Here is a 14947-nt window from a genome sequence, read left to right on the forward strand (position 1 = left end):
TCTGCTTGGTTAATCTACTTCTTTTCTATTTTGTAAGAGATTTACTCAAAACACACCCTACACTAATCCTGCCTCATTAACATAACAAAGACAACTCCTTCCCAAATGAGATTATAACCACAGGCTTAAAGGTTAGGATTTACACAATGTACTTTTGGGGGCAAAATTCAGTTCAAAACATGAGCTATCCACCCATTCCCAAATTACGGAGTTATAGTGTTTGGTTCTTTTTTTTTTTCTGTGTGGTTCTCAGTAGGTAACCTTATTTTATGTATTGTCGCAAGATTCACGTTTTGTGATGTTAACATAATGCCTGATGATATTTATGAAGACCTCTAAATTATATATCCAAACTTATATTGAGGAGAGCACTATGCTGTTAACTGCCTGGATTAAAGGTAGTTAACGTCACAAAGGTAGATAACGTTACAAAGAATGAGAATTCTGGAACACGTAATTGTGCTCTTGTGGAAACTACATACACCAAGAGGCAGACTTTTGAAAAGAACAAGGGACCCTGCCTGGTGTGCAATCAGGAACAGTGTGTGTCAGGGTTGTATCCTTTCACCATACTTATTCAGTCTGTATGTGGAGCAAATACTCCAAGAAGTTGGACCCTATGAAGAAAAACTTGGCATCAGGATGAAGGAAGACTGATTAACAACCTGCGATATGCAGATGACACAACCTTGCTTGCTGAAAGTGAAGAGGATTTGAAGCACTTACTGATGAAGATCAAAGACTACAGCCTTCAGTATGGATTACACCTCAACATAAAGAAAACAGAAGTCCTCACAGCTGGACCAAAGAGCAAAATCACGATAAACAGAAGAGATTGAGCTTGTCAGGGATTTCATTTTACTGGATCCATAATCAGCACCCATGGAAGCAGCAGTCAAGAATCAAATAACGGATTGCCTTGGGAAGGTCTGCTGCAAAAGACTTCTTTAAAGTGTCAAAAAGCAAAGATGTCACTTTGAGGACTAAGATGTGCCTGACCCAAGGCATGGTATTTCTAGTTGCCTCATATATACGTGAAAGCTTTTTTGGACAGTGAATAAGGAAGACCGAAGAGGTATTGTTGTTACCTTTGAATTATGGTATTAGTAAAGAATATTGAATATACTGTGGATTGCCAGAAGAATGAAAAAGCCTGTCTTGGAAGAAGTACAGCCAGAATGCTCCTTAGAAGCGAGGATGGTGAGACTTTGTCTCACATACCTTGAATGTGTTATCAGGAGGGTTCCAGTCCCTGAAGAAGGACATCATGCTTAGTAAGTAGAGGGTTAGTGAAAAAAAGGAAGACCCTCAAGGAGATGGATTGATGCAGTGGCTACAACATTGGGTTCAAACATAGCAACGATTGTGAGGATGGTGCAGGACTGGCAGTGTTTCATTGTGTTGTGCATAGGGTGGCTTTGAGTCAGAACTGACTTGATGGCACCTAACAACTATAACACCTCTAATAATAATAATAATAATAATAATAATAATAATAATAATAATAATAATAATAATACTCTCCCCTGACTCCTGCCACTATGATATCCCTCTCCTTAGAAAATCCATCAGAGTACCAGGTTCCTTCCTAGTCTTCTAGGTAAATCACAAAAACTTGTAGTGAGAACAAAAAGCTAAACAATAAATGAAAAGAAAACATTCGGTCACGGTACAGGGCTTGATACTCTATCCTCTTAAAGAATTTCTCCTCTTCCAAAATGTCAGCAGTTCAAATCCACCAGCTCCTCCTTAGAAACCCTATGGGGCAGTTCTACTCCGTCCTCTAGGGTCACTATGAACAGAATCAAATTGATGGCAACGGGTTTGGTTTGGTTTGTTTTATACTGTACCACCCTGGTGGCGTAGTGGTTAAGTGCTATGGCTGCTAACCAAAGGGTCGGCAGTTCCAATCCGCCAGACGCTCCTTGGAAACTCTATGGGGCAGTTCTACTCTGTCCTGTAGGGTCGCTATGAGTCGGAATGGACTCGACGGCACGGGGTTTGGTTTTTTTGGTTTTCTAACCTCTGAGGGAGCAGGGACTAAGTCATAAATATTTTTAAATCCTCTGTCTTGGTGGTTTGCCCTCGACTACTAACCTAAAGTTTGGTGGTTTGAACCCATCTAGCAGCTCCATGGAAGAAAGGCCTGGCAATCTACTTCTGTAAAGATTACAGCCAAGAAAATCCTATGGAGCAACTCTGCTCTGTAACACATTGGGTCGCCATGAGTCGTAATTGACTCGATGGCAGTGGTTTTGGTTTTTTGGTATAGTTGCTAGCCTCCTGTCCTACAGATAAATAAGTACCTTATTTCAGCAACAGGATGTTAAAATCGATGTTTAGCATAAACACCTAGATATAGATGTGAAATCCCAAAGTGAAATGCCAAATCATCACATGCAGATATTCATAGAAAAAGATGTGCCGTAATTTTTGGAGTAGGGTGGGGAGAGAGGTGCTAACTTCTTACCCCAAACCTAGAGGCTGGGGAAGTGTCATAGGTTCACTCCTCAAAATAGAGATGCATCTTCCTAGGTCAAGGGAACTGTAAGAAAGAGCATGTGAGAGCCATTCCCCAGCCCCAAGATAAATGAGTTCTCTCTAAACATCCAGTAGCCCCAGAGAGCTGAGATAGTACAAGTTCAGAAATATGTTTTATTCCTGTACCACTCCCCTTCCCTTTGCTTCTACCCTGGAATAGTCAGAAACTAACTAGCAAACTTGGGGTGGTGAGTTCTGTTACAGAAGCAGCATAAAAATAGACAGGAACCTGACCCCATTTCCTACTACAGGCTTCTAGCCTAAGGAAGTCCCTAGCTGGTGAGAGACCACGATTTTATAGACAAAACCAAATTTGGGGTTTTGGTTTAGACCAGATCAAGGTGGAGTAGAGGGGAAACGAATTGTAGTATTAAACACTGCATTTCAAGTACCTTTGACAGCCATCCAGAGTTGACAGATAAGCAGCTATATATAGTTGGTAATGGAAGTATGAACCCTTGGACATGGATGAAATCACCACGGGACAGAATATAGAATGAGAACATAAGAAAGCAAGCAAGCCAGGTTTCAGCTTTGAGGAACTTTCAAGTTCTGTCCAGTTGTTAGATATATCAGATTATATATACTTTTTTAAATTTTAAAAAGTATGATAGCTTTAAAATACATAGATTCAAGCTGTTCATGTTCTTTCCATACAACTTTTAGCTTCCCTTCCCTAAACCATTAGTTCTTTTTGTATATGCCTTTTGTTGTCATTTCAGAATAGCGTCAGAAGTGATTTGCAGGGCATATTATATTTTATTTTTAAACTGGTGTGTTTAATAAATATTTGAGGAAATCAGGTCTTGAATATGGATTAGAATTAAATCTCTGAAATCAGGTAATTACTTACGGCAGTTTCTAAATTAACATGCGAAATATATGTAAAAATTCAAATAATCACATGGGGTTATTTTTACCTTTTATTTCTAATTTTAAGTTAGATTTTTTTTCTAGTAATCATAAAAATAAGGAAACAAACCAGTAAATTTAGGGGAAGAAAATTACTTGTGTTAGAAATAATTTTAATTAATTTTTTTTTAAAGACAGACATTGAAATAACTTGAGTAGCTCTAATTAGCTTCCTTTACAAATGGGGTTAAACGCAGAAGATACAGAAAGGTTTACTCAGGTTTTTTTTTTTTTTTTTACTAGTATTGTTAAACTTAACTCGTTCTAATGTTTAACAAAATGAAGCAGTTTTTTTTTTTTTTGCTTTTGTATATTTTGCTCCCAAGTATTATTAAAATTCATACTGGATTTAAAGTTAATAATATACGATTTGCTTTTAAAGCAAAGATAATTTGAGTACTGAGTGGTTCAACAGAAGAAAAAAAAAAATCCCAAACCTGTTTCTGTCAAGTCAGTTGCCACTCAACAGAATATTAGATCATAATTTTTCAAAGTGAGAGTTCTATTTGAATTAAATATTAAGTAATAAGGCCATCTAGTGGTGAAATTTACAAGCTTTAGTGAATTTGAAAATCCAATACCAATTTTACTAAATGTGGACTTCAAAACTTACCTGATAGCAGTACATATGACCATTTAACAAAATTTTAACAACTTTTTGGTTGGCAGCTGTAGCTCTTAACCACTGAGCCACCAGGGTTTCCAAGGTATTTCTCTTGTTACAGAAAATAAAGGCTCTTCAAGTAGATTCCAAGGATCCTTTCTGCAAATTACTCATTCAAATGCATAATACTTTTCATGATTGCAATAATCATATCCACAACTAATTAAGAATAAGCATTGGGAACAATCAAAAACCAAACCCAAACCTGTTGCTGCCAAGTCAGTTCCGACTCATACCGACCCTGTAAGACAAAGTAGAACTGCCTCATAGGGTTCCGAGGAGCAGCTGGTAGATTCAGATGGCCAACCTTTTGATTAGCAGCCAAGTGCTCAACCACTGAGCCTCCAGGGCTCCAATGGGAACGAAGCAGAGATTTTATTAGTAAGATGGAATGTTAAAGTTTATGTAGCACCTTTCTCCAGTCTGTTGGGTGGTATCCAAGGGCCTATTAAACCAAAACCAAACCAAGTGCCATCGAGTCGATTCCGACTCATAGCGACCCTATAGGACAGAGTAGAACTGCCCCATAGAGTTCCCAAGGAGCGCCTGGTGGATTCGAACTGCCAACTCTTTGGTTAGCAGCCATAGCACTTAACCACTATGCCACCAGGGTTTCCAAGGGCCTGTTATGTACCTAGAAACCCTGGTGGCGCAGTAGTCAAGTGCTATGGCTGCTAACCAAAAGGTCGGCAGTTTGAATCCACCAGGCGCTCCTTGGAAACCGTATGAGGCAGTTCTATTCTGTTCTGTAGCGATGCTGTGAGTCGGAATCAACTCATTGGCAATGGGTTTGGTTTTTTGGTTTACTATGTACCTCTTATGTGCCTTATGAGTAAGACTCAGGTTCTGCCCTTTAAAAAAACATAATTAGTGGTCTCTGTATTTAGGATATTTTAAAAACTTTGGACCAAGACAACGTGCTTATTGAAAATGCTGATTTGTGTGAGTAGGCTCAGAAATTCTCATTCAAACAAAGGTCTTTAGGTAATTTTTAGGCACAATGAAGTCTGAGAGTTATGCTCTACTCTCTACAAAGATCATACAGTAAAATTTGTTATTTGGGCCCTTACAAAAGTGTATGTATAAATTTAACTCATATAAATGTTAGACATTTCTTAGGGAAAGAACAGATAAAGTCAGTCGTATGTTCATAGTTTTTCAGTATGCTTCTCAAACAATACAGAGCAAAGAAACAAGCTGAAGAGGTACTCTTTGCTACCTCTTTGCATTATTATGATGTTTGACAGCATTATAAACATCTTTTAACAAATTAAATATAATACCCTAAATATTTCTTTTTATCCAATAGTACATTGGCTATATATTTTAAAAAGATAGTTATGTTTATGTAAGCTGTCATTTCCCTCTTTTTTCTCCAGCCATCATACCAGTTGGGTGTTACTCTGTCATTAAAAAGTTTTCCTTCTTATTGAAATTAATTTAAAATATTTTTATTTGCCTGTGCTGTTACTAATAATAATATTCACATATTAATCTGGTGCTCAGGCTTTCCATTTTTATTTATAAAATAATTTTCTCCCCCTAGGTCTTTGGAGTAGATGACAATCAGGATTATAATAGGCCTATTATCAATGAAAAACATAAAGATCTGATTAAAGACTGGGCTATCAATTCTGCCGCAGTAGTAATGGAAGAAAGAAAACCACTGAGTACACCTGGATTTCACAACTCAGAGGTACACATCTCTTTCTCATACTTAACTTTTTACATGCACAAAAGGTAAATTTTTATCATTTGTTAATTATATTAAGTAATATATCCTCTTATAAAACACTTCTAAAAACCAAATTTTCACAATTTCTAATGAAAGCCTAAAGCAATTTTTTAACAATTCAGTTTTAGTTTTTGTTAATCTGTTTTTTTTTTTTTAATTTATATTCTTTATTCAGTGAGGAAAATGTTAAATTTCAATGAACAGTTATTGGGCTGTATGGTAACTGCTCTAATTGGCATTATGAGCTAAAACAAGAAATATTGTTGTCTTCATTTCTTAGTGCTGCTAAAACACAAATACCACAAATGGGTGGTTTTAAAGAACAGAAATTTATTTTCTCACATTTTAGGAGGTTAGAAATAAGACTTGAGGGCACAGGTCTAGGGAAAGCCTTTCTCTGTTGGCTCTGGGGAAAGCCCTTGTCTGTTTTTAGCTTCTGCTCCTTGGTGATCTTCATGTGGCGTGGCATCTGCCTTCCCTTTATCTCTGCTGCTTTGCTTCTGTGCCTGATCTGCTCTTTTTATATCTCAAAAGTGATTGGCTTAAGACACACCCCACACTGACATGGCTGCATTCACATAACAAAGAAAACCCTATTCCCAAATGGTATTCCATCCACAGGTATATGGGTTGGACCTACAACACATATTTTGGGGGGACACAATGCAGTCGATAACAATTGTATACTGTTTATACCTCCTAGGAGGTCATGTATCTGGAACGGAAAGACCTGCATGTCATGTCAGTAACCACGTGCAAGGTAGTATGTGATAGATACAACTTAGATACCTAAATAAATGCCAGAGCACTATAGCCCAGGGCGTAATTAAAATGATGTAAAATTAACAAGAGTTTGGTTAATATAGTATGGAGTCAGAATGGTATAGTAGAGCTGGAAAGACCTGAGCTCAAATCTCAGAACTGCCACTTGACGCATTTTTATGCAAACAATGCTGTGCCTTCTACAACCTCCCTCCGTGAGGTATTTTCCCAAGTGCCACTATATAACATGAAAAAGAAAAACTGACACAGCAGCACTTAGGAAAATACCTCAGGGTTGAGGGGAGGGAGCAGTTGGCAAACAAATGTAGAAGGCATGCGTTATTTATGTGAAAATAAGGTACTAGCTGAGATCACTCATGTAAGTAGTATTTTTGTTAAATTGTATTTAAAGGAAGTTTAATGAAGTACAAGGAGCCCTGGTATCTAGTGGTTAAGCTCTTGGCTGCCAACCAAATGGTCAGCAGTTTGAACCCATCAGCCACTCCCCAGGAGAAAGATCTAACAGTCTGCTTTGGTAAAGATGACAGCTTTGGAAGTCCTATGGGGCAGTTCTGCTCTGTCTTGTATGGTCACTATGAGTCAGAACTGACTAGATGGCAACAGGTTAATGAAGTACATAAAGCACCCAGTATAGCACCTGCTTCAGATTTACGCATTCAGCAAATGTTTATTGCCTTGTAAAAGACATTAGGGTTTCATCCCATACTGATGTGCAGAAATGTTGTAAAAAATGTATATCGCTCAGATGTATTAATTAATTTATTCAAATAATAAGAGCTAATACTCAATGAGAGCTCTCAGTGCATCATTTTATAAATAAGGAAACTGAAATACATAGAGATTAACTTGTCTGAGTCTTATAACTAGTACCTCATAGAGCCAAATTTGAAGTGTAAGCAGCCTTGATTTCTCCACTCATTCTCTTACTTGTTATACCGTACTGCTTCTTGGGAAATGAGTTAATTTAAAATATACAAATGATAATTAAATATAAATAGAATAAAACCTTAAGATATAAGCAAAATAAAATACAGATAAAATTACTTATTTTACAAGTAAAATAAAATATAAATATTTATTTTATGCAAGGGTAAATAGACCTATATGTGTTCGAATTAATGTTAAAATTGTCACTTTATGGTCTGCCATATCCTGAAAACTGTCAAAGCAATTATTGTATATTAGTGTTCTTTTTTCCCCACCTTGATCTTGAAGAATTTTTACTCTGGTTTTTATTCTATAAGGTGTTCAATTTACTTATTGAAAACAGGTAATATTTATTCGAGGCACTGTGTGAGTATTCTGATTAACCCAGGAAAGGTTCTGATGAGTGTGAACTTAGACTCCCCCCACCCCCCTGTTCTCCATTTCTAAACCCAGGCCATGTAAAATCTATGTATAGCCCAGCATGTACCTGCCTAGGTAGGAGTTACCTAAACAGACAATCATAATAATTTTCACAGAATGGCTCTAAATAAAAGTCTATGAATGAAACCCACCTTATTGTGGGTATTCCTAGCATGGTGTGAATTTGTATTCCTGGCATAGTGTGAATGGCCCTGGTAGTGTCTTTAGTACACAGAACTGTGGATACCAAAAAGACAAACCAAAGCCAGTGCTATCAAATTGATTTCAACTCATAGCGACCCTATAGGACAGACAGGTACCATAAGACCTTGAAAGTGAATTCAAGGATTTAGCAGGCTTTGGTTTACTTGCATCAAATAATATCCCAGAGGCTTCATTGTATGTACAGCATCCTGTATAATTAATCTACTATTTTTGAAATCACATAGTACATAATCGGCATGAAATACTTATTTCATCAGTATCTAACCTGTCGTCATTAGTACAATAAATCTGACACTTTTTGATAAAATATTTGTTTTGAACGGTTCAAAATAAACTTTCAGTCATAGCTTTCCATTCCGTAGTGTCATTCCAGTTTCAGTGTTAAACCTTGGCATAGATTTTTAGTGAAAGGGAGCTTTTTTTTTTTTTTTTTCCCTATATCCTCTAGATATTGCCATATTAAATGCCTAGATTGCCTTTGTTGGAAAGATTGTCAGTATATGTCAGTAAGTCCATGAGACCATATCATGAGTTAAATTCGGTTTCAAAGTTCAAGGAGTTCTTGCCTTAAGGACAGATCTAGACATGGGCAGGTGTAGATCAGACCAGTTTATGGAAAGATTCTTAAAGGTTGAGTAATTTCTAACTCCTTCTAGAAATGTTTAAAGTGCTGTAGAGAGACGTCTAAAGGTTGTGTTTGTTGTTGAAATCCTGAAGACATGACCTAGCAGATTTAATGCTGTCTCAGACACTGGAACCAATCTGACTTCGAGAGACCTTTAGAGAGCTAGAGAGAACAACCTTGGGATAAACCTTTTGGACTCCCTGTTCTTAGACTGGGGAACTAACTCACTGGTGTAGCCGCAAAACTATGATACACACCTGAACCTATCTGTCAACGCAGTAAATTTTAAGCTCCAAGAGTTTATTTTAGTAACATTATTAGTATTTAATACTGAAAATTATGCTACATTCACAGTAATAATAGAATGTTGTAGTCAAAAGGGGAACCTTAGAGAACCTTCATTTTATATACGAGGAAATTTAAATGATAATATAGCAGTGTGAGCTTTAATTATTACTTTGTATAGCATGTTATTGTGACTAGATGGAATTTTGTTTTGTGAGAATCAGAGTAGACCAGGCTACATTATTTTATTCTCTTGCTTTTCACCTTTAGGAAAGCGCACCTTCACCTGGAAATAAACGTTGGGTTTCACAGTGGGCTAGTTTGGCTGCTAATCATACAAGACATGATCAAGAAGAAAGGATAATGGAGTTGTCTGCGTCTCTTCCTCTAGAAAATGGTATTCTCTCTCACACTCTTTTTGACCAGACATCACAGTTTTTCAAAAACAAACTAAATTTAGATGGTGAGAAATAAACTGTTACGTTCACATATTACCCTCATGTTCATACAAGAGATGGGGTTTTGTTTTGACTGATGATGCAGACAGCATTAAAGTGTGACCCTGACTGAGGAGGAAAAGGGGGAAAGAGACAACCTGTACAGGAAACACCGTTATCAGTTTCACTTTTTTCTTTCCCAGGAGAAAAGCTGCCTCCGTTAAACAAGGCTGTATTGTCTCCAGCAGTCTTCAGAGTCTACCCATTTACTGTCCTGTTCATTTACTTTCCAGTGAGAGGAACTGGCAGATTGGTTCACATACACTAGGCACCGTTTGACAGACAAATAGACCAGACAGAGGGGCTAGATAGATTTACCAAAAAATCCATTATAGAAAGTATCAAGTATTAACTGTTGAAAGCAAAATTCTATTCTCGTTATAAAAAATAATAGGCCACTTGACCTTCATTATTTCATTCCTGTTTGACCATGTTTTAAATGAGTTTATTTAGATAAATAATTTAGATAAACTGAAAAATCTTCCTAAATCTTAAAAGTTTTTTTGTTAAAGTATTTATTGAGCATCTCTTAGGGGCAGGATCGTGGGAGAAATGCTAGAAAAATACAAAAAGGTAAAACAGTCATTGGATTTTAGGTGCTTCGGTTCACACTAAGGAGATAAGATGTATATACAGGAAAAAAAATAAATAATGGGATAAAACGTGATTAAATGCTGAGTTAATCAGTAAGTTTTGGTAGATGTTTTTCTGCGTCATAGCCATTATATTTCCATGACTTTTAAATGCCAAACATTTAGAATTATAAAGGATAAAAGGATCCACAAATGCTGTATCAAGCATCTTTTCCCCACTGATTCCCAAAAGACTAGAATACTTTATAATTTTAATTTATATTTTCCTGAAAATATATATCTTTTTCTAGGAATTATTTCATTTTTAACAACCAAGAGAATCCTCCTTAATATTTTCTTGATTTCCTCACATTGAAACACCAAAGTATATATTTTCTTACTTAGTTGAAACAAAGAAAGTGATCATCTTATTTCTTTCTGAGACCTTAATATAACAGAAGGCCAAAATTTAAAAATCCCTCCATATGTAAAATTATAACAGGTATTAATAATTTTAAAATTCATTTAGTCAGCTTTAGAATTGAAAAAGCATTTTTCTTAAAGTATTCTGCATATTCCACTTTTGTTAAGTAATTTTCTACTCTTAAAATTGAGAGATAACAGATAAACAATGCTTATTAAGTATCATCTCTCTTCTACAATACACTGGTTCCAGTCTGTTTTCTGGAGTAAAACTTCCAGGATGGGAAAAGTCACAAAAAGAATGCACACAGTGAACTGCCCAGACACAAAACACATTAAAAGAAAAAGAGAGCAACCGATGTAGGTTTAAGGTCAAGTGATCGTAATTTTCATCTCACTCACAGTTTGCTTTCCTGACTCCTTTATTAATAAGCTGCCTATTTATGCACCTTGGAATTGTACTTTTTAAATGACTTGATTATAATACTGGCTTATTTAAAGTGTTTTGATTTTATACTTACTTCAAAATGTAATGTGATACAGTATTACGTTTTTCTTCTTGCCCTAATGACTTTCATATTTGTGGTTTTTAATTTACAGATACAGACATTATTGACTCTGGCATTTCATTGAGAGGTACTGGCTTAGCAACTTCCTTGGCTGGTCAGGGAGAGAGAAGAAGACGAACACTTCCCCAGCTTCCAAATGAGGAAAAGTCTCTTGAGAGCTCCAGAGCAAAGGTTATAACACAGAGGTCAGAGATAGGAGAAAAACAAGACACAGAACTTCAGGAGAAAGAAACACCAACACAGGTATCGCAAAAAGATAAACAAGATGCTGACAGATGCTTTAGTAAAATGAACAGGACAGTAAATGGTGAGACTCTTAAGACTGCTGGAGATAACAAAACACTGTTTAACTTCGGCAGCTCTGCTCCTGGGAAGGAGAAAAGTGAAACTGATAAGGAAGCTTCTTTGGTAAAGCAAACGTTAGCTAAAATTCAGCAACAAGAACAAAAAGAGCAGGCAGAATGGACACCCACTAAATTGTCTTCAAAAAATGTTTCAGGTCAGGTAGATAAATGCAGGGAAGAATCTCTTAAACAAGAGTCACAGCCTCAAGAAAAAATTCCTGGACATTTGACAAGTAAAGGAGAAAGAATGATACAAAATGAAGGCAAGAGAAGAAAAGCTGAGGAAATTCTAAAAAGTCAAACTTCAAAGGGAGGCGACAAGAAGGAATCTTCCAAGTCATTAGTTCGACAAGGGAGCTTCACTATAGAAAAGCCTAGCCCAAACATACCCATAGAACTTATTCCCCATATAAATAAACAGACTTCGTCTACCCCCCCTTCCTTAGCATTAACCTCTGCAAGTAGAATACGAGACAGAAGCGACTCTATGGATACCGATTCTAGTATGGACACAACCCTTATTCTCAAAGACACAGAAGCAGTAATGGCTTTTCTAGAAGCTAAACTGCGTGAAGATAATAAAGCTGATGACGGCCCAGATACTCCCAGTTATAATAGAGACAATTCTATTTCACCAGAATCTGATGTGGATACAGCTAGTACAATCAGTCTGGTTACTGGAGAAACTGAAAGAAAGTCAACCCAAAAGCGAAAGAGCTTCACTAGTCTCTATAAAGATAGGTGTTCTTCAGGTTCTCCTTCCAAAGATGTTACAAAAGCATCATCTTCAGCTAGGGAGAAGGTTGAAAAGAAAACAAAAAGTCGATCCACAGATGTAGGCTCACGAGCAGATGGTCGTAAATTTGTACAATCCAGTGGAAGAATAAGACAGCCTTCGGTAGATTTAACAGATGACGACCAAACCTCTAGTGTACCTCATTCTGCTATCTCTGATATTCTGTCATCTGATCAGGAGACTTACCCTTGTAAACCTCATGGGAGGACTCCCCTTACCTCAGCTGATGAACATGTACATTCCAAACTGGAAGGAAGTAAAGTCACCAAATCTAAGACTTCTGCAGCAGCATCTGGGTCATCCAGTAAATCAACCACTCTTCCAAGGCCACGACCTACCAGGACTTCCCTGTTGCGCAGAGCACGACTTGGTGAAGCTTCAGACAGTGAACTGGCCGATGCTGACAAAGCGTCCGTTGCTTCTGAGGTATCCACAACAAGTTCTACGTCAAAGCCCCCCACAGGAAGGCGCAGCATCTCTAGGATCGATTTATTGGCTCAGCCCCGCAGAACAAGGCTTGGTTCATTATCCGCTCGTAGTGACTCCGAAGCAACAATATCCAGAGGTAGTGCCTCTTCACGTACCGCAGAGGCCGTCATTCGGAGTGGAGCCAGATTAGTGCCATCAGATAAGTTTTCTCCTCGAATTAGAGCTAACAGTATCTCTCGACTGTCAGACTCCAAGGTCAAAAGCATGGCCTCATCGCATGGCTCTCCCTCAGGTAAGTTGAATTCAGACTTTTTATAATATTAGCATATTCTGTGTTTTGGGAATCCTTATTTAAAAAAATAAATCTCTAGTTGTTGTTTTCCCAAAATATTCAGCAGAGAGGTTAAGACAGAGAGAGGGTTTTTTTTTTTTTTTTCCCCTATAAAAATTAATTACTTTTTATTTAGATTAGTAAGTGGAAAATTCAAAAGTTATGTAGACCTCCAGTTAATGTCCTGGGGCAAAATATTGATTTCAAAATTAGAATTACATTGAACCGATTTAGAAATTTTTACTGTTCAGTAGGTGAGGTATCTGGATTTGTGTGTCAAAATTAGATTAGGAATTATCTGGTGTAAATAATAAGAATTAACATCGTACTTCTAAAACCATGTTTTTAACCTTTAAGTCTCCTCACATAATTCAGAGGCCTTATGAACCTGAAGGAAATCAACCTATCCTTAGAGTAAGCGGTTTCTCCTTTCAGAGCTAAATGAAGTGATCTGTATTCACACATCCCCTCCCCTGCCCTTTTTTTTTTTTTGCTTATTTTGAAATGGATCATATACCTCACTTAAACTTTTTTTGAAAAGTTAGATCTGTTTATGGTTGGGACAGGTGAAAACTAACCCTTAATTTATTTCAGCTTGAAGAAGGTGAATTCATGGGGCAATCACTCAGTGCATGTGGGTCAGAATGGGCTGGAGGAATTTAACTGAGCTGAGCTCTATCTTGTGAGGTGTTGTTACAGCGTTTAAAAACTTATTGCCATCAAGTTGATTCCGACTCGTAGCGACCCTGTAGGACAGAGTAGAACAGCCCCATAGGATTTCCAAGGAATAGCTGGTGAATTTGAACTGCAGACCTTTTGGTTAGCAGTCAAGCATTTAACCACTGTGCCACATGTAATAATTAAATGTAATAATTGCAGAAGCTACTTATCTCTCTATCAGAATCTAGCTGCTTTTGGCATATTTGTCTTTTTGTGTACCTTATATTCAAAACTGAAGCCACTGAGGGGACATGTGTGACCAGACTAATGAGGCAGATAATGATGTGTATGCTGAAAGAATGGTCACATTACTTCATAATCAGCTTCATGTAGGGGTGTAGCTGAAAAGACCAGTGGGGGAGATAGCTGTTTATAAGACTTGGAAGATTTACAGTTATTGTCAGTCAACAAGCCACTAAATGAGCCTTAAGTCTTGAGTGGAAGGTGAGTTGGTATGCAATCTTTTTATTTTTGTTTTACATCTACCACAGTATGTCCTAGAAGATGGAATACCAGTGGTACTTAGCTTTTTTTTTTTTTTCCACTTTTTATACCTCCTGTCTTTACTGCTGCCTTCCTTCACCCCATTTACCTTTCCATCTCTCTGCTGGTCAGAGGGTGTGGTGATAATGATCATAGTCTGTGGTAGGAGTGGATGTAGGCTGCAGATAGATGACATAAGATCATGGTTCCAAAAAGGGTAAATGGCATTTTCCTTATTACCCCAGTCCCTTTTGTTTCCATACTTCAAGCTTTGGTTGGTGATTAATGGATTTATTGCCAAGTATTTTTAAACTTAACTATTTTTGGTTTATGTTTATCTGGTGGTGGTATTTTGTTGTTTGTTATGGCTCTACCTCTTCAGTTCACGTTTTCTTTGTGCTGCATACTATGGTGTGTATTCTGATAAAATTTCTTCTGTCAACTGTTTGTTTAGTCACCTCATCTCCATTTAAGTACATTAAAATGTCTAAGTATTCCAGTTTTAACTTAAGCTGTGACCTAAGGTGTATGGTACCAAATAACATGAAGCACCTCTTCCTTCTGTACCGGTTGACTAGCTTTTAACACATGAATGATCTGGTTTCATTCCTTAGTGTAACAGGAGATGCCTATTTGAAATTCAAATCAAATATAATTACTTCAACA

General features: G+C 37.1%; 1 protein-coding gene across 11 annotated transcripts in view; it reads left to right on the forward strand.

Annotated features, from left to right (window-relative positions):
- Nucleotides 1–14947, forward strand: part of CEP170 (centrosomal protein 170) — a 133542-nt gene that overhangs the window by 81762 nt on the left and 36833 nt on the right. For 9 of the 11 annotated variants that reach the window (XM_049868122.1, XM_049868120.1, XM_049868119.1 and 6 more), the window contains 3 exons: nt 5664–5813; nt 9388–9514; nt 11210–13039. In XM_049868122.1, the coding sequence (XP_049724079.1) occupies nt 5664–5813; nt 9388–9514; nt 11210–13039 (2107 nt within the window). The remainder of the gene's footprint in view (nt 1–5663; nt 5814–9387; nt 9515–11209; nt 13040–14947) is intronic. The other 2 variants (XM_049868123.1, XM_049868118.1) reach the window with 1 other exon arrangement.

Source organism: Elephas maximus, chromosome 24 (assembly GCF_024166365.1).
Source record: "Elephas maximus indicus isolate mEleMax1 chromosome 24, mEleMax1 primary haplotype, whole genome shotgun sequence".
In the NCBI taxonomy this organism is placed as follows: Eukaryota; Metazoa; Chordata; class Mammalia; order Proboscidea; family Elephantidae; genus Elephas; species Elephas maximus.